Below are 19245 nucleotides of genomic sequence, written 5' to 3'. Positions count from 1 at the left end.
TATCCGAAAAACCAACACATTTGCTTCAATTGATACGCAGCACGCATTTGTTTCAATTAAATGAAAATGTTTTATACGTTTAGTGTTTGTCTCACTCACAGCAGCTGCAGTTTACGGGGGCCACAAAATGATGGATGCCTTCGCAGAAAGCTCCATTCCATTCTCGTTCTCGTTTCTCATAACGTTTGACAACAACTTTCTTATCTGTAAATTTCCAAGAAAAACCCAGACAAAGCTAATGTCAAGACAGCATGACAAACAAGATTGTGGCGGTTGAGAAGGGAAAAGGAAAATTGCCAACACATGTTTGGGTGAAAATATTGCACTTAACTGAGTGGAAGCTGAATAAAATTTGAATTAAAATGTTTGTTTTGCTACTTGGGCTCCTGACGACACCTGACTGATGCGGACGTCTTCCCGAAGTCATGATTTCCTCTCCTCTCCATTGCGTATACATCAAAAGACACCAAGTTGATTAAGTTAAAATGTTAATAAATGTGATTATCGTGCTGTGTTCGTTATAACCGTTGCTTGGCTTTTTGCCATTAAAATGATTATGCCAGTAAATAATAAAGTGTTGTGGGGGTCCATTGCGTGTCCCGGTGGCAGAAGAAATATTGCCAAATGTGTATCATAAATCGGAAGACACGTGGCGTATTCTTAATTTTATCTGTATCTCTGTAATAGCCGGAAGTGTTATAAATGAAAAGTTAAATTACTTTTTATTACCAAACGATGTAACATATTTCCCTAGCAATAGAAATTATATTTATGCCGTTATTGAAACTGTTGACTTTGAAAAATAAATGCTGTTTTTAGTAAGTGAAAGTCAACAAGTAAAAGTAATTACACCGTTTTTTATGCAACCAAAAGTTATCGTCCAATCAAAACACACTCATAAAATCAACGCGTTTAAATATGCTTTTTTCATAAAAACTATAGTTGTAGTGATCAAAATGCAGTCAATAAAATTCCATCGTACGAAAAGGGCGTGGAGAGAAACTAAAATAAACAAGTGTTTCAATCATCCAACACCATAAAATCAGCGCGCCAGCATGGAAAGTTTATTAAAAAATTGCAGCAAAATATTTGCCATGAATTCAAAGATATTTTTAGCGAAACTAAATGGCCAAAGGGAAATGCGTGGAAATGCCGGCTACGAAACTTGGCTGTAATTTGCAGGCCAAGTCAGCGAAATGAACGCTGGCCGGAAGTACGCCGTTTTGCGTGCAAACTGACAATTTAAACAAAACAGCAGAAGGACGACAGTGAACAGAGAGCAGTTGAGTACAGAGGGCTCCTGCTGAAAGGAGATTTTGAAAAGGAACTTGGCCAGAGATAATAGGATAAGGCAGGACTCTGGGCGGGACAGGATGAGCGGCTGCAGCGGAAGCTCCGCCATTTTCATGCCAGCTTGGCACTTGCATATTTCATGAGGCAAAAAATTTATGAAGAAGCGAACAGAACAGAACAGCGGATTCGATCGAGCTTACCCGTGGCAACTTTCGGGCAAACACTTAGTGCGCCGAATTCCCTCTAATAATTCGCACACTCGACTATTATTTATTCATTCGCTTTGCATTTGCATCTGTAATGCGGCTCGAACAGATTAATATTTTATGGCAACCGCAGCGCGGAGACACAGGTCACAACTCGAGCGGCTTAAGTGCTAATGAAACTGGCTCGTAAAATATTCATGTGCCAACAAAATGTCCTTTTTGAACTTTACTTCCATATTCATTAGTCGGCATTGCATTCAAATTGCTACAGTCCGACAGTTTTTTACTTACACCTCTTTTTTTTTGGCAATTCACTTTCATGTTTCACTGGTTGCTTACCTGAAAGAGGAAGGAGAAAAAGAACGCAATCAGATAAGGTTGTACTATCGCCTTGGATCAACTGAAAGTTCCCACAGATTTAGCTGAGGGTTAAACTGTGAGGGAAAACGGCTTTCCCCGGCCATTTCATTTAGATGCAATTATACCACACTCTAATGACTTTTAATTAGCGCAGAGATTTGTAAGCACACAAACACACACACACACACACACATACTGGACTTGGCCTTATCTGTGGCCATGTCCTGCCTGCCATTTCCTCCGACTCAGACTGGGGTGCAAAGCCAGGTGTGGTTTTGTCTCGGCACGATTCTATTTTTTCCTCTTTAGTCCTTCCATTCCATTGCACAATGACCATAAAAATGGCCCAAAGCGGCGGGCCATTTTAACTGGACTGCCTTGGCAAAGACCAAATCCTTAATTACCATTCCACACACTCGTGTACATGTACAGTGCAGGTCAAGGTAATAGGGTGTTGTGCTATGTAAGCAAATGACAGCCATCCCAACTATCCAAACTCAAGAAAAATTGTGTAATGAAATGAGGTTTTAAAATCCAATTATAGAAAATGTATATGACCTTTTCTTATGACCACATCTGTGCGTAGTTAAATCAGTTTAGCCTGGCTTTCCTGTTCTCTCTGCGTCGCTTTCATTGTTGTTGTCATTATTATTCATAACTTGGCAGACAGTCGCTTTTATTTATGCTCCCATTTGCACAATGGCCAGGAGCCATCCTTTCACCCCCCGCTCCCTTTCACCCCAATCTCACCCCCACACACACAACGCTCTAATAGGTGTTAATGTGTTTTATTGTTCTTGGGCAGCCAGGTGGCACACAACCTGCCGAGTCTGTGAAAACAAATGAACTTGACACCGCTGTGCAATGAGACAGAAATCTTAATGGAATTACAGATCTCGAACTTGCTGTAATCGAGTTGGCCGAGTTGGGCCAGCACGAAAAAGGAATGGCCGGGTAATTCTCTCTTATTTTGCTCCTTTGGCTAATTTTCTGTCCTTCTTTTGGGCCACAATTTGCTGTGGTGTAGACAGAAATGATTCTGACAAGTGTCAATCTGATGTCGCACACTCTAATGCTAAGCAAGTGCTAGTGTCTGTCGCTTTCTCTCTTCCTCTATATATGTGCATTTCTGGCTCATTCACTCAATGTAGCCCTTTCCCTCTCTGGCCAACAGCCTCTTCACATGTGTTAGTGGCAAAAATGCTTTCATTACGCTTCAAGTGGCATGCCGAGTGGGCCACTTGACGTTGAACGCGACTTTGAAGCCGCTGCCGATGGTAAAGCTATAGCAAAAGCTATGGCCAAAGCTAAGGCTCAAGCCCATGCTGATGTGGCCATGAACGAGGGCTGCATCGGGATGGGCGGTGGGATGGTGGAATGGTGGAATGGTGGGGATTCGTGGAGGGGATTGCATGTGCGGCGACTGCCTAAAAGTAGGCAACACATTTGCCCAAAAGTACAGTAGAACTTCTGTAAGTTCAACTCGAGTAGTATGATATACTAATATTTTTTAGAACATGTATTTTCTATATATTTGTTAGGAGAATGAGACATGTGCTTTCTTATTTAACTATGTATATTATATTACACAGTATTTCATTCTTTTGGGAACCCAATGCATGTACATCCTATACTTCGAGTGCCAAAGTGACTAAGCAACTGAAATGTGGCTGAAAAGCAGGCTAAGGTCAGCATGCAAGTTCAATATACAGTCCACATACAAACAATCCACACACACACATGTGCAGGCACAGACACATACACTTACATAATTGCAGCGTTGATTGCCATTCGTTATATGCGTCTTTTTTCAATGTCAGTTGGCAGGCAGAACAAAATGCTTTTGTATCGTGTAAAACTTTTTGAATGCATGCCAAATCACAACGAGGACACAGTTCACTGGTTGACAGAGAGGAGGGAGGGAAATGGCTTGGTAATTTTTTGGACAGCACAAAGGAATAATCGCTGCTAGTTTTATAGCCAGTGTGTCAACTTGCAAGTGCCGTCGTCAAGTTAATTAAAAACGAGAATGAAAGCCATCAATTCTGGATCAATAACAACGAAACGTAAATTTAAAGTTTTCATATTTAATTTTGAGCTTGTCAGTGCCAAGAAAAAAGGAAACTATAGAAAAGTACGATTTATTGTAAGCCAAAAATATAAAGACATGGCCTTGTGCTAGTTTCTATTGCAATTTGGCCATAGACTTCCATAAGAATCCATCTAAATCATGAAGCCATTTAGATGGGATCAATGTTAAATGGCACTTGAATGTGTCGGTGGCAATTAAAATGCCAATCCATCCCCACAGACACAATCGTGATATATGAATGTGGCACTAATAACTCAAATTGTCATTTGGGATGCGGGCCAAGTGGATGGTAGGAGGAGGCAATGGAATAGGTGGGTCAGGTCAACGGGGCGATCAATAATTTATTGCGACATGGGAAAGGGGTACGCATTAATTAAACACACTGAGGAAACACATACACAGGAAACGCAATTTATCTATGCTTTCTAATGGCATTTTCCACTTTGTTAATTATCGTTTAAATCTTCGAAAATAAATAACCATAGTTAATGTCCATGCGACAACCAGGCGTATGAGTGATTTCACATAAAGTATACGCATAGTGTGCCGTTAATACAAATTTATATTGTTCTAGGCAAAATCCCGATGGGCTTAAACACGATAAAACAAATTAAAACAAAAGCTTTTCCAGATATTTGAGCAATATTTTCTAATTGGCCCCCGAACTGACATCGGTCAAATATCAAATTTCCATATTGGTCTAATCAAGCGGAAAGTGTTGATTTGATTCCAATCCACCGTCACCCCGTGACCTGCAATTGTTAACGATTTATTTGACCAAGCTCTCTGCGTGGAGTGAGGGCTAAAAATTCCATATATACCGACCGACCGGGAAAATTTCAATATTTATGCTTTGGAAATATTTACCGTGATTTTCCCCAACTTTTCCGCCCACACCAGTTGGTTCCGCTCTCCCTTTTGCACTTGCAATACAATCGTTACACTTGATTGAGCAATGTATAAATTTACGAGTTTCGTTTTATTTTTCGTTCACATTTTTCATTGCCCGCTTTCGAGGGCAATTAAAAGGACCCTAAAATCAAGTCAACTTTGACTTTTGGCCAATGTCGATTGTCCCCAGTGACTGTTACTTCCCCCAGGACTTTTAATTAAAATCACAGCGGCCATTTGCAAGGAGTCACAGTTTGGTTTTTTTATTCTTCTTTTCAATTTTTTTACTTTTTTTTTTGTTGTATTGCTTAGGGTCTCGCTGAGCCATTAGCAATTTTCCACTCGACTGAGGCCCAAACGCCAATTGCCGTACAGCAAAAGGGAGGAGATCATCGCGAAAAGCCAGGGCGTGTCCAGACGGCCGAGAAACGGGAAAAAAAAAGGAAAAAAGAAAAGAGATCCACAACCGGACAAAGGGAAAACGCGACTCTCTAATGATTTTTCAGGCTGCATATAAACGACAATGGATGGCAGATACTGAAGATGCCAAAAAGAATGGCACACCCCATGCTGAAAGCATTTTCGGAGTTAGAGGCGTGGCAAAGCCGAGGCTAAGAACGCCCGTTTACTTTGGCTTGTCTACTCTCCTCTTCTCTCCCTGGGATGCCTATTTACAAATATTTTTATTTTCACATTTTCCCCCCAGCTTTTCCTAAGGAGCTGCGAGAACAAAAACCGTCGGCAGCCCAAAAAGATAAGCTAAGCAAACACGATGCGATTGGGCGTTAACAACAACAGCAACACTGGTCGAGTGGTTGGGAAAAAGTTTTACGCAAGGTTTTCCAACGTCTTCGTCTCGTTATTCATGTTTTGCCAGCGATTTCTTGTTAATACCAACATAGAAAGGGAAAAAACGGAAAGGACGCCCCCAAAATATGCATTAAAATATGCGAGAATCATTTGCAATGGGTGGAGGATGAAGTGCGAAAGAGTAAACTTTCCTTTGAGGCGGGTCAGTTCAGTCAAGTGAAGTGCTCCCTTCAAAACTTGATGATGGAGCAGATGATTGAACTTTCGATGGAGAGGAGATCTATAATATTTATGCAGTCCATGCATAGCCAAAGGATAAGGAATATTTTGATGGAAAGCCCCTACTTGAGTGAGCTGATAAGTGCAAAAAAAAAAAGAATGCAAAATGGGTAAGTTCGTTGAAAAATGTTCAGAAATAGCCAGAAAAAACTGCTATTTCTCTTTATTTTGTGGAAGATGGCTTGTGAAGAACATACTTTTCAATTAGCTAAAATTTGAAAAATTATCGCCATATCAAGATCTGGTTTGTGAAAAGCTACCACGCGTCTGTCCCATAAATTTACCTAATTAATTTAACTGCCAGCCGTGAAGCATAAACATCTCAGCTTCATCACCATTACGCACAAAGTTGCTCCTTGGCCAGCCACTGAACATTGTGGCAGGTCAGGTGGTTGTTAAATTTTATTCCCACTGTTACAAGATTGGGAAATTACGGATGGGTCATCAAAAGGAGCATGGCCAAGTTGATTGGAGTCCTTAAAGTCGCCACTTTTGTTGGTGTCTGTCCGTAAGACAACTTAACCACTGAACTGCCAATGAAAAGAACAGTGTCGAAGCTAAAAGAACTAACAATTGCTGCAGCTAAATTCGTTGGCACAATTTTCAGGCCAATTGAATCGGTAGCGATGCAAATTTTCGGCGCAAAAGTTTGCAATGAATTGCGAAATATTTATTAGCTTCATTTCAACTTTTCTGCAGTATTGGCAATTGCACAAAAACTTTTCACACACACTCACGCGCTCATTCCACACTATTTCAATCATTGATTCATTTGCGGCACAAAAGTAGTAAACTTAATTCTACTCGATGCAACGGAAAAAAGCAAGAAGTGGAATAAAATATGTTGCCCCAAAACTTGTCTGTTCAATTGCGTTGCAGAAACTTTGCGAGGTTGTACGAGCAATAAAGGCAGTTACTTCGATTGGCAGTCGGTTGGCTTACTCATTTCACACTCAATCGCATTTCGGTTTTACATATTCAATTAGGAGCAGCACTCCGTTTCGATATACCTACCGCTGTCTGCTGCAGGCAAATTGCACCCAAAAAGTTTCCCCAAGTCCCAAGGATCAATGGCGAAAAAGCAGAAAATTATGTAAACTTCTGGTATTTCCCATGTCATGTGATTAAAGTTGTACAAGTTCTCAAAAACAAGCTCAAGGCATATCCCCCGCCTCCCGACCTCTTTTTTATTTGCTATTTGCATAGGGATCCAACTTTAGTGACAATTGTGAAATCCTGCCAAGGGACACCGGGTGGAATTCCTAGATACGAGTGCGCCAGCGTGTTGCTTTGTTACTAAACAAAAGTTAAGTCATAAATATTTTCCGAGTTTTTGACTTAAAATTTATCAACGATATCCGCCTTGCAGCCACGCGAAATCCGAACAAAGGACACGCCAGGACACACACACACATATGTACGTTCAAATGTGTACACAGACAACACACAGTCACATGAACACCTACAATATTTAGCTTTAGTTGGCAAACTTTGCGACATGCAAAAGTGCAAAAATATATTTCAAAAATTTGTCAGCTGGGGTTAAGGTTGTTGCAGTGCTGCTCAAACTACTTAGCCCTCCATGGCGTAAAGTTTAAAAAGTTGGTCACAGTATAAAAGAATTTCGTCTAAGCTATTAAAAAGTTAAGAGGTTTAAAACACACTTCGAGAGGTATATTATAAGAAAGATTGTTATATACATATACATACTTCTAAAAACTAATTAATGAAAAGTGCCTTTTTTTGTGGAGTTGCAGCTTAAAAAGAGCTTAGACCCGAATGTGTCACCTTTGAGTGGCCGACAACTTGTCAAATTGTTAACCAATTAAGCCTTTTTGAAAAGTTTACTTATCCGTGATGACGTTTCCCTTGAGACAAAAAGAAAGAAATGGCAAAAAGGACAATCTCCAGCTTGGCTTAAGGTTATGAAGGTACGCCCCTGGCAGCTTCTTTGAACCCGGATTCTGAAGCCCGGCAAACCCTTATTAAAAAGCCGTTGACCTTTGTCAAAGATGACCCGCAGTAGGGCATTAAGGGTATATGGCTGCCAGGTGGAAAATGAATGTCCTCAAAGGGCGAGCGACTGGCAGTGATTTTAATTACGCGAATGCAATAAGCGTGCGTTGCAATCGTGTGCCTGCGGCAGCCACAAAATCAATCAATCCGTCAGTCGATCAATAATTTAATTGACCCGGCTGGTGGCTCAAGAAAAAAGGTAAATTAATTAAAAAAGCAAAAATCAGCCCGAAAAGGCAAATAATTTCGGTAAAGTGGAGTCGGTTAAATCTTTTGGGCGGCTCTTGCTTTCCAATTAAATTGATGAGTGGCCAAGGCCGAGGGATAACATTTATCAGCGGCAATCCAGCAGGACAAACAATAGGAGCTTAAGAAGGACCAAGGATTTCAAAGGACTGCAGCAGACGGACACAGACTGAGTATTATGTAAATGACGCCATACAAAAGAAGAACAAAGGTGGGAAAATGGTGAAAAAAAGGGCGGGACCGGAAGACTAAAGTCAGATAAGCAAATGACAAACAGCAGGGAAAGGAAGCTAAAGGACCAACATGTAGGACTTCTTATCATGGATCCTTTTATATAAATTCCACGAATTTTCTAAATGTAAAGACAGTGGTCCCTAATCAAATAGGAACATGGCACATTTATAGATCCCCAAAGTGTGAAATTCTATTTGAATATAAGCATATATATATCTATCAAAATGACATTGCACCGTTTTATACAAATTTTATAATTGGAATTTTCCCGTATTTATCTACATGAAATTCCGCCCTGCGTAGCAAACAGAAAAATGGAATTAAAAGTGCACTTAATGAGCATTCCTTTACAATTTCCTGCCATTCTTGTCTCCGAATATCTCCGACCAACTCTCGTTGTCCAGAAAACTTTATTTTCTCTATTTTATCATCATAATTTCGGTGCCAAAAAGTTTTCTGCGTTGAAAACTTGATGGGCGAAAGCCAAGGAACTGGCTGAAACAAGAGAGAGGTATATACGTACATATATATAGAGCATCGTTTTCATTAAAACTTCTGACACACCGAATTTGTTGATGTGCCCCGCATTCGGAAGCCACTCCTTTCTTCTTCAGGGAAACAAACATCACGATCCTGCAAGCTGCAATTTGAAATCGCAACAGCCAGAGTTGTTACAGCAAATGGCAAAAAGTCTCGCGTCCCACTACTTCATCTTTATGGTTTTATTAATTGTTTTTGCTCTAGGTTGCTGCTGCTGCTGCTACTGCTGTTTGGCACTTGTAACTTGTTTGTGCTGCGAATTTAGTTTTTAGTTTATAACGCTAGCTGGCACGCCCCCTCAAAAAAAGAAATTACAACATGAGAAACAGAAAGCAGAAGCAAAAGCAGCAACACGAACAAGTGCGAAATGTTTGGCAACACTCTCGACGAGTTATGTTTCAAATGTTTGGAGGCGGACTGAAAGTTCGTGGGGTTGAAAGTTCGTGTTGGATGAAGCAAAGCGTAACAGGGTTCAGGTTGAAGGGTTACCAAGGCATTTGATTTCAATTGTATAGGTGGGCAGCGGGAATAACAATTTCACTTGGCGCGAGGTGCGTTTGATATATGAACCAATTTGGGGGTATCAAATAAGGCCATTTAGAATGATGTAATAGGAAATAACTAAAGATGGTTCTTAAGATATCTTTTGGACCCTAAGTGCAGTTGCCCAGCAACATAAGATGGTAAATATATTAATAATAAATAATTATTGAAGAATATATATTGTATAAAGATTTTTAAAGGTAGTTTCACAGTCTCAGAAGAAGCCGTTTAAATTGATGTTACCACTTCCCACTAAGAGCCATTTCTTTGCCCAACTACTTGCTCATTTTTCATTCCCCAGCAATCAAGTTGGCAATTAATAAAGGTAAGTAAGGCAGAACGTCTAGAATTCATTTCCCCTTCCGCCTGGCGCTCATCTTATTACAGTTTTACAGCCGTTTCGGGCGTCATCTAATTATGCAAAACGGCACATTTCATTTGCAGAGAGTCGGCGGTGTCTGTTCGCATTCAGGTTGGCCTTAAGTTGGATTCATTTTAACAATGCCATTTAAAATTAATTTTCAATTAACTTTCGCGAAGCTCCCTCTGCCGTCCGGTTGGCCATCTGCCGCGTTTCGTCCATTTCAACTAGTTGGGAGTGCTAACAAAAGTTTGGTGTGCCCGCCTTCATAAATTGAATTTTCCGCTTTTTGTTTCTGCCAATTAAGTCGATGGTCGAAAGAGTACGGGCGCCATTGTGAGTGATACTAATTTCCACCGACCCAATGGCGGATGCTACTTAAGTCGCCACCTCCACCTCCACCACCACCCAATCCCCGATTTCTCCCAGTTCTATCGTTCGATCCGCCAAAGAGAGCCGTACAATGGAAATCGCCACAGTTGAGCTTTTCGTGGCTCGGTCTTTTTTTGCGCCAGCCACCTGCGCGTGTCGGACTCCGTTTCTCAATTGAAAACACAAAAGCCGGGATCCATTTGGGGCTCAAACAGCGGGAGCAGGACTTAACCCTTGGCACCCGCAAAAATAACTGTTTGGCATGCATTTTACTTTCAAATGCCCCAACTGATGGTAGATGTTCTTGATGGTTGTGCTATACACTTATAAAAAAAGAGAGGTCGAGATCTCCAACATACAAATTATAATTATTATAATTTAGACAAATCAGTATGGTCTAAGAACCACCTGTTCTACTCTCAAACGCCAACATTTGGAGGGAATGCATGTAAATTCCGCATTAACCAAATATTTAATTTTATACACCTTCATTTCGATGAAGAAAATGATTTCTGCCTGTGCAGTTTACAGCAAGCAACTGTAAATCCATACTTAGAGGCACTTATACTCCCGCGCCAACATCTATCCACCAACTGCCTTGTTTTATCGCAAACGATGCCATTACAAGGCGATTTGAGCTCCATTTGTGCTGGCCATTCCCATTGCCAGGATTACTTGACAGTCACTTAGCGGGTTCGCGTCTGTGCCGGCAAGTATAGAGTAGAAGTGGAGTGTAGAAATCGGAGCCGGTAGCCGGTAGCCGGAGGTGTGTGTATCAAAGTAGCAGTTGAAAGTACACGGTCGAAATGCTTTCAGATTAAACTTGTCCGATGGCAGCACCTGTGCCCGCATTTCAAACCCACATTGCCCCCTCCCCCATCGCATCCACGATGCTTACCCAGTGACTGACAGGCAACCAAGCTAAGCTGGCAAGCACGGGTGCAGTGAATGCAAAAGGGAGAAAGCACAGATTTGAGCAGTAGAAACTTTGTCCAGCAGTGCTCCTCCATATCAACTGATATGGCTACGCCGGAGCAAAGTGCTTCTTTCCATAACGAATAGCTTCCCTCCAGCGGTACAAACTTTTAATAGTCTCACATTTGAGCGTTCTAATCATATGCTAAACTGGCTAACGAGTCTCAACGGATATTGCTTTAGGTGTTTTCCCAGAACTTCTTTGTCAAATGAAGCGAACGAAGCTGGTTGCCATTAGACTAGCTATCACACTTATTCTCTATTGTGTTGGAAAGCTATATATGGAATTTGATAGATTTAATATTTAGCGAAATGCGTGGCTTACCTTGCCCAAATTGACGAAACCGTGATCCTTGGCAACCGCATCGGCCATGCCATTATCGCCGTTCGGTATGTGCACCGCCCAGGTGTGGGTATAGTGTCCGACGATTTGGTTGTTATTGCCACCGGAACTGCCCGACTGGGCGAACTTGCCATTGTTGGGCGTTAGCTTCGCCCTGCCACCCGTCTCATAGTCGAGGATGTAGGGCGGCAGCACTGGCGACTGGCCATTTGGATGCACTTTGAGTGGCGACGAAGGTGGCGGTGGTGCAGCAGCTGTGGGCGTGGATGAGGGCGCAGATGATGGTGGCGCTGTGCCGCCTGCCGATGATGCCGCCGTTGCCACACTTCCGGCCACGAAACCGACATTAAAATTACATAAAAAAACTACGGCACTAAATTGCAGAGCTAACAGCAACACCGCTTTCGTTTTCGCCAAGGGTCTGTTTCTGTTGCATTTGCTTTTGCTGCTGCTCTTGCCACTAAGTTTCGGTTTGTGTTGCGTTAAAAAACTAGTTTTGAATAAATTGCAATCGAAATTGAAATTTCCTATATCACATTCAATGATTGTTTGTTGTTCATCTTGTAGCTGCGTTGCGGCTTCGGCTCTCTGCTGACAACTTCTGGCTGCATGTGGCCCTAATTGGCGAGCATTTAATTGGTTGCTTTTGCTTCTGTGCTTGTGAGTGCTACTGCTGTTGCTGCCGCTTCTACTGCTGCTGCTTCTGCTGCTGCTGCTGTTGTTGTTGTTATTGTTGGTGTTGCTAGTTGGCTGCCTGCTCCATCGCACGACGTCGTTTTTCATTGTGCGTGAGGGTTTCTCCAATGGTTTCTGTGCGCGTTGCTCGGGATACTGGATTTTATGGGCTCAACGTGCTGCTGAGATGCTGCAATTGAAAAATAGCAAAAACAATGTTATTTTAAGTAATTCTTAATTTTGTTTAATTACAGTTTTTAGAAATTTTCGAAAAATAATTTTTAATTTTTACGCCCAAGAAAATAAAACAACATTGAAGTAATTTTTTCGATTGCCTTTTATAAGCTCTTGCTTTTTCTTACGTGCATGATCAAATAGTGTCGTTATAATTAATTAAAGTTCCGATCCATAGATTCTTGTCACATTTTCAAAATGATGTTGGTCTCAGCAGGGGTAGTTTTCACTTAAGACTGAACACAGCTGGTGTTTTCGGGGAGATCGCAGATGCCCTTCATTCCGTTGAAATACCTGTCACCACAGCTGACCTTCAGGGCGCGCTGGTGACGACAGATATAGTAGTCGTTGCACCGCTCAGGAGATGCCATCAGGAATCCGTCGGGTTTTCCCAAGCATAAAACCTTTATCTTACCTTCCGAACTAGCGGACGACAAACCGGCCCATTCGGCTACTTCCCAAAGTAGCTTTTGGACGGGGTTCTGGCGGACAGGATTACGCTTCGACTGGCTAGCAGCCATCGCCTTTACCACAGTGGGGCAGACAGTTGTTGTCACGCCAGGGCAAGTGGTGGTGGTCGTAGCGGCTTCTGGGCATGTTGTTGTTGTCGTTTCAGGGATGCAAGTTGTTGTCGTCGTTTTTGTAGGGGCGCAAGTTGTTGTCGTCGTAGTGGTTGTTGTTGTAGTGGTTGTAGTTGTACAAGTTGTGGTGGTTGTGGTTGTAGTAGTTGTGGTTGTCGTTGTTGTGGTCGTCGTTGTAGGGGCGCAAGTTGTTGTCGTCGTAGTGGTAGTGGTAGTGGTTGTAGTTGTGGTAGTTGTACAAGTTGTGGTGGTCGTGGTAGTTGTGGTTGTCGTTGTTGTGGTCGTCGTTGTAGGGGCGCAAGTTGTTGTCGTTGTAGTGGTAGTGGTTGTAGTTGTAGTGGTTGTTGTAGTTGTAGTGGTTGTTGTAGTTGTGGTTGTCGTTGGGGCACAAGTCGTTGTTGTAGTGGTTGTAGTTGTAGTAGTTGTGGTGGTTGTAGTTGTTGTGGTGGTTGTTGTAGTTGTGGTTGTCGTTGGGGCACAAGTCGTTGTTGTAGTGGTTGTTGTAGTGGTTGTTGTCGTTGTAGTAGTTGTGGTGGTCGTAGTAGTTGTGGTTGTCGTTGTTGTAGGGGCGCAAGTTGTTGTCGTTGTAGTGGTGGTTGTGGTTGTAGTAGTTGTGGTTGTCGTTGTCGTTGGGGCACAAGTCGTTGTTGTAGTGGTTGTAGTAGTTGTGGTGGTTGTGGTTGTAGTAGTTGTGGTGGTTGTTGTAGTTGTGGTTGTCGTTGGGGCACAAGTCGTTGTTGTAGTGGTTGTTGTCGTTGTAGTAGTTGTGGTGGTTGTGGTTGTAGTAGTTGTGGTGGTTGTTGTAGTTGTGGTTGTCGTTGGGGCACAAGTCGTTGTTGTGGTGGTTGTTGTCGTTGTAGTAGTTGTGGTGGTCGTAGTAGTTGCGGTTGTCGTTGTTGTGGTCGTCGTTGTTGTTGTCGTCGTTGTAGGGGCGCAAGTTGTTGTCGTTGTAGTGGTTGTAGTTGTAGTGGTGGTTGTGGTTGTAGTAGTTGTGGTGGTTGTTGTAGTTGTGGTTGTCGTTGGGGCACAAGTCGTTGTTGTAGTGGTTGTTGTCGTTGTAGTAGTTGTGGTGGTCGTAGTAGTTGTGGTTGTAGTAGTTGTGGTGGTTGTTGTAGTTGTGGTTGTCGTTGGGGCACAAGTCGTTGTTGTAGTGGTTGTTGTCGTTGTAGTAGTTGTGGTGGTCGTAGTAGTTGTGGTTGTCGTTGCTGTGGTCGTCGTTGTTGTTGTCGTCGTTGTAGGGGCGCAAGTTGTTGTCGTTGTAGTGGTAGTGGTTGTAGTTGTAGTAGTTGTAGTGGTGGTTGTGGTTGTAGTAGTTGTGGTTGTCGTTGGGGCACAAGTCGTTGTTGTAGTTGTAGTAGTTGTGGTGGTTGTGGTTGTAGTAGTTGTGGTGGTCGTTGTAGTTGTGGTGGTCGTTGTAGTTGTGGTGGTCGTTGTAGTTGTGGTTGTCGTTGGGGCACAAGTCGTTGTTGTAGTGGTTGTTGTCGTTGTAGTAGTTGTGGTGGTTGTAGTAGTTGTGGTTGTCGTTGGGGCACAAGTCGTTGTTGTAGTGGTTGTGGTGGTTGTGGTTGTAGTAGTTGTGGTGGTTGTGGTTGTAGTAGTTGTGGTTGTCGTAGGGGCACAAGTTGTTGTAGTGGTTGTTGTCGTTGTAGTAGTTGTGGTTGTCGTTGTCGTTGTAGTAGTTGTGGTTGTGGTTGTTGTTGGAGCACATGTTGTTGTTGTTGAAGCTGGTGTAGCCGTAGGAGTTGTAGTTAGTCCTGAGCACGGAGTTTGTGTAGTGGTCTTGGTACAAGGCGGTGGAGTGGTTGTCGCTCCATTGCACGGTTGGGCCGTGTCACGGACCGATTGATGGACCTCTGGCTCAACGATAACGCCCTCGACACAACCAGGATTATAGGTTACGCAGCTGCGGATCTTGAAGTCGTAGAACTTGGGACAGGAGTATTCCTTGGCAACGCCATTTTGGCACTCATAGAACCTGGAGCAACTGCCGGGTACCAGAGCCCGAATGCCGTTGGCCTTGTTGCGACACAGAAGGTCGGAAACGCTGGCACCGCTGGTGGTGCTTGCAAAAACTGCAATAAGCAGCAGGGCAAAAGCTGTGGAACCAAAAAAGGGTTGCATTACAGAACCATTTGGCTACTTTGTGGATGCGTTTACCGTATATATTCCTCATGTCTGCAGTTGGTTCAAGTTTACGTTTCTCAGACTGGGAAGGTACTGTGGGCACTTAACGCTGATGGCGACAGTATTTATACCGCAAAAATTTTCCAATTGCCAAATTTCTCATTAACAAATTGGTTAACGAAATTTTCGCGAAACTGTAATACTAGCAAGATCTCTATCTCACTCATTGTTATCACAATCAGCACACGCGTCTTCAATCAAGAATCAAGATTTTTCTCCATTTGCTTTTTAAATATCTTATTTCTATTTTGTATTACCTTTTTTTGTTCATCTACCAATTTAAATACAAATTTTCCGGTATAATTTTTGAAGATAACATATTTTTATACAATTAAGTTTGGAAAGTAAAAAATATTTTTATAAATATTATATATTTCTGATATACCGAAAAACAAAGTGTTTGTTATCACACTTATTTATTTTGCAGTTGTTTATATATTTAAGCATTTTACAAAATTAAAGGTAAGTAAAGGTAAGTGGTTGTTGTTTGTTAGCATGGTTGATTGACATCTTATCAAAATTCTGGAGAAATTTATTGCATATTCCAGAGAAGAATATTTGTCAAAGTAAAATCTATTAACCGTATAAATTACAATGGTAGGCTATTAATAGTTTTCAATGTGTCTACAGCTTCCGGACACACTTTTCATGGTCCTCACGTTATCTATAAAATTTCGTTGGTTTTTATTTGGCACTTCATGCTTTAATAAGCAGATAAGATATTAAGCAAAATGGTAATTGATGGAAGGGCACAAAAGTTATTTTTAATTTTTAACAGTAGTGGTTTCCAAATATGATGCGCTATCAAAAATATAAAAAAAAAACCCCGGCCTGCCGCAATAAATCAACATATCACTGAATAATTACCCGAAATTTGCAAGCCATGTTGTCATTTCTTTGCTGTATCCAATCAAGCTAACAAATCGCCTGCATGTGACACATCCAATTTCAGTCGACCATATAAAACTTTTCGCTTATTACACAAAGTCCAAATAGGCCAGACAAAAACCTATAAAAGACCAAATATGCACACAAGAACTTTTATCTGCCATTAATTGGGGAGGGCAACAAAGGAAATATTGATTGCCACTTTGCATCGTTAGCGAGGAAACCCAGAGCGAAGCCAGTGTCCAGAATGGATTATGGCCCAAAGGGGAACTGCTGGCCAAAAGCCAGTAGCGCATTGATTGTCACCCGTAGACAAGTTTCGATTGCAAATGAGAATCAGCGCGGAGCTAACTACACCCGATAGAAGATTCGAAGCTTCCGACTAATGCCACTGTCAAAATATGCCCATGACTGATGATGGCCAGAGGCCAGTGCATTGACGGGCATATTTCATCTATTGATAGAGGATTTCTGGATTTGGCCAGTCACTCGGCCAGAAAGTCGACTGAAGTGGGGGGCGTAATTAAAGCGAGTGACAGCGGAAATGCCAAGCACAAGGAGATGGATCGTTTTTGGAGGGGGAGCCCTGTTGAAGTAGAGACAGCGATGGCGATGGCGATGGCGATGTGTTGTTTGGACGGATTTGACGGGTGGCGACGGAAGCGCTTGGTGTGTAGTGTTCGGGCCATGGTAATCATTGGCTAAGTGGATAGGAAATTGAATTTTGTTTGGGGGTTGGCTTTGAATCGGCAGTGGCCTAAAGCCAAACGATTTTTCGCTATCTACACAAGATCTTCTTCTCGCCCTCTCAATACGTTTAAAGCTGGTTAATGGCATTTCAAATAGAATTTTTAAGTTTTAGAATAAAGGGTTTGAAGTCTAAAGCTTTGAATGCTGTATACTTAACATAGACATGTTTTTGCACCGCCAATGTTTCAAAGTTTTTATCTCCAGACGAGGTCTTGCGACTTGCCGTCCTTTAATTTCCATTTTCACTATTCTTATCTTATCAAAATCAACGTAAATTTTTGTTTACTATTCGATATTGAAAGTCCCCTCGTTCCGTCAAACTCACTTAAAATGTGAAAGCGTTATTTCCATTTTCATGAAACTCTTATTGGAATTGCAACAATGAATTGCGGGGGATGAAAAAGTGAAACTCTTATTAGAATTTCAAAAATGAAGATGTGCATTTTTTCCGTTGCCTTGTTACAGCTTACTTTCTGGGCATTGAAATGGACTGTCAACGTACTGCTCCACCTCTCTGATCCCATCGAAAGCCGATGCACATGAATGCACAGGCCAAAGGACTCCGTTACATTGACTGTGCACCTTTTGTGCTTGAACTTCCTTCCGCATTGAGTCGTCGTCGCCACCATCCTTCCCAGCACCCTGTTCCTTAGCAGCGTCCTGCGTCCTGCGTCCTGGTACCCGGTTCACGCTTCCTCCGTCCTCAGTCCTTCATCACCAACTTTGACTTTGACTGACGGCATTTGTCAGTGGCAGACACAAAGTAATCATTACTTGGCGCACTTCCGCAGCTGCAGCTTCGGCATCTCCTCGTCGGCCCACTAAGCGTATACTTAATAATAAGAAAATAAGTGCCATGTCAACGTAGGCGTGGCAGGAGGGACTGGTTGGCTTCAACGCGACGCTCATATGCTAACGAAAAGTGGAAAACGGTGTCAAAGTCACCGACAAGAGCAGCACTAACTGGCTGATGAAAGTTGCAGGGCGAGAAAAGTGGCAGCGATGAGTTGAAAGTGTACGGTGGAACAACACCAACAACACCAACAACACTAACAACGCGACCTGACAACTTGAGACAAATTGAAGCGTTGTTTCTCTTTATAGGAAGGACCCATGCAGTGGCTTTTTGGGGTCGAAAGCGCTTGACAACCAATAAAGTGCTAAAACTAGTTAGGTTTCAGTTCATGAATTTGCAAACAAAGTGGTTGACACTCACGGAAGTGTCTTAAATTGTGAGTAAATATATGTCCTTTAATGAAGACTTTAATCATGGGAATTTCCCATTCGTATAATTTCATCGAAACCCATTATTCTTTGCTTTGTTGTGGCCCCAACTTTTTCAACCCGAAACTAACGACTATTCGTAGCAAATACCTAAGCCTGGCTAACATCCCTTAGGCTTTCGCATCATAATCTGATCTATTTGCACTCAGCAAACACGGCTTGGGTATTCCGTAGAAAAACTGTGCAATCAGAAATCACTCAAATGCCCAACAGAAATCCTTAAATTGCTTAAACCACAAGAAAAACAAACGCCAGAGAATAAAAGAGCACATCATAGGGAGATGACAATGCCAGGCATCGGTTTAACAGTCCTCGAGGCATTTTTTCGGCAAACAGACCGACACTTGCCTGCTCCTTTGGTATCCTTTGTGGTGGCTCCTGCCCTGCAAGTGTTGTAGGTCCTGGGGATCGCCGTTCTATGCAAAATGTCGTGTCAAAAACAGGACTGAAAGGGCTAAAAGCGATAGCTAGGATAACAGAACACCAGAATACCAGGACACCGGTATACCGACATTCTCGAATGTGGGAGAAGTTAAGCCAAGAAAGAGGCTCCTGCGCCGTCGGTGGGAAAAATGAAGCTGCAGTTGAAGCAGCGCCTGTTAGAAGCTTAAACGGGCTACAAAACTGCAGGCGAGAAGTCAAAAAGCAGCACCTGCACTGAGAAAAAACAAGGAACGATTCAATTAATTGTTGAACCCTAATTGATGCACATTTAGTTACCAATATGCTCGCACTGTTATTTGTTGAGTCTCAAACGATTGGTTGCTTTAATGGATAAACTCATCTGAGTAAACATTAAGCTAAACTTTCTAACATCATTTTTGTTTCAGTGCAGTCTGGGCTCCTTTGTTGCTTTGTTTGTGTTGGTGCATTTGTCTTTTGGCCTCGCTTTTAATGTGTTTCGTGTGGTGGATTGAGGTGAGCTGCTTGTGTGGTGGCTCGTGCATAGTAGTTTTCCGCAGTTTCTGCTGGTGGCTTCACTTGTTTAATGATAGTTCCACAAAGGCAAATATGCACTCTCTAACACTCGTTTGGCTTTTACTCCGGCCACCGCACTCATCATCCCACTCAACCCCTTGGCCCAGGCC

General features: G+C 42.4%; 2 protein-coding genes across 7 annotated transcripts in view; both read right to left on the bottom strand.

Moving 5' to 3' along the window:
* Positions 1–19245, bottom strand: part of LOC120453524 (furin-like protease 1, isoforms 1/1-X/2) — a 133029-nt gene that overhangs the window by 42485 nt on the left and 71299 nt on the right. For all 6 annotated transcript variants that reach the window (XM_039638275.2, XM_039638273.2, XM_039638272.2 and 3 more), the window contains one exon: positions 11544–12426. In XM_039638275.2, coding sequence (XP_039494209.1) covers positions 11544–12344 — 801 coding nt within the window. In that variant the 5' untranslated portion in view covers positions 12345–12426. The remainder of the gene's footprint in view (positions 1–11543; positions 12427–19245) is intronic.
* LOC120453526 (mucin-5AC) lies at positions 12701–15224 on the bottom strand. Its single transcript, XM_039638278.1, has 2 exons — positions 15209–15224; positions 12701–15147 (listed from the first exon to the last, which is right to left on the bottom strand). The coding sequence occupies exons 1-2, from the start codon at positions 15222–15224 to the stop codon at positions 12701–12703; spliced, it is 2463 nt and encodes an 820-aa protein (XP_039494212.1).

The sequence above is a fragment of the Drosophila santomea genome, chromosome 3R (genome assembly GCF_016746245.2).
Source record: "Drosophila santomea strain STO CAGO 1482 chromosome 3R, Prin_Dsan_1.1, whole genome shotgun sequence".
NCBI lineage: Eukaryota > Metazoa > Arthropoda > Insecta > Diptera > Drosophilidae > Drosophila > Drosophila santomea.
This window is presented reverse-complemented; position numbering and strand designations above follow the sequence as displayed.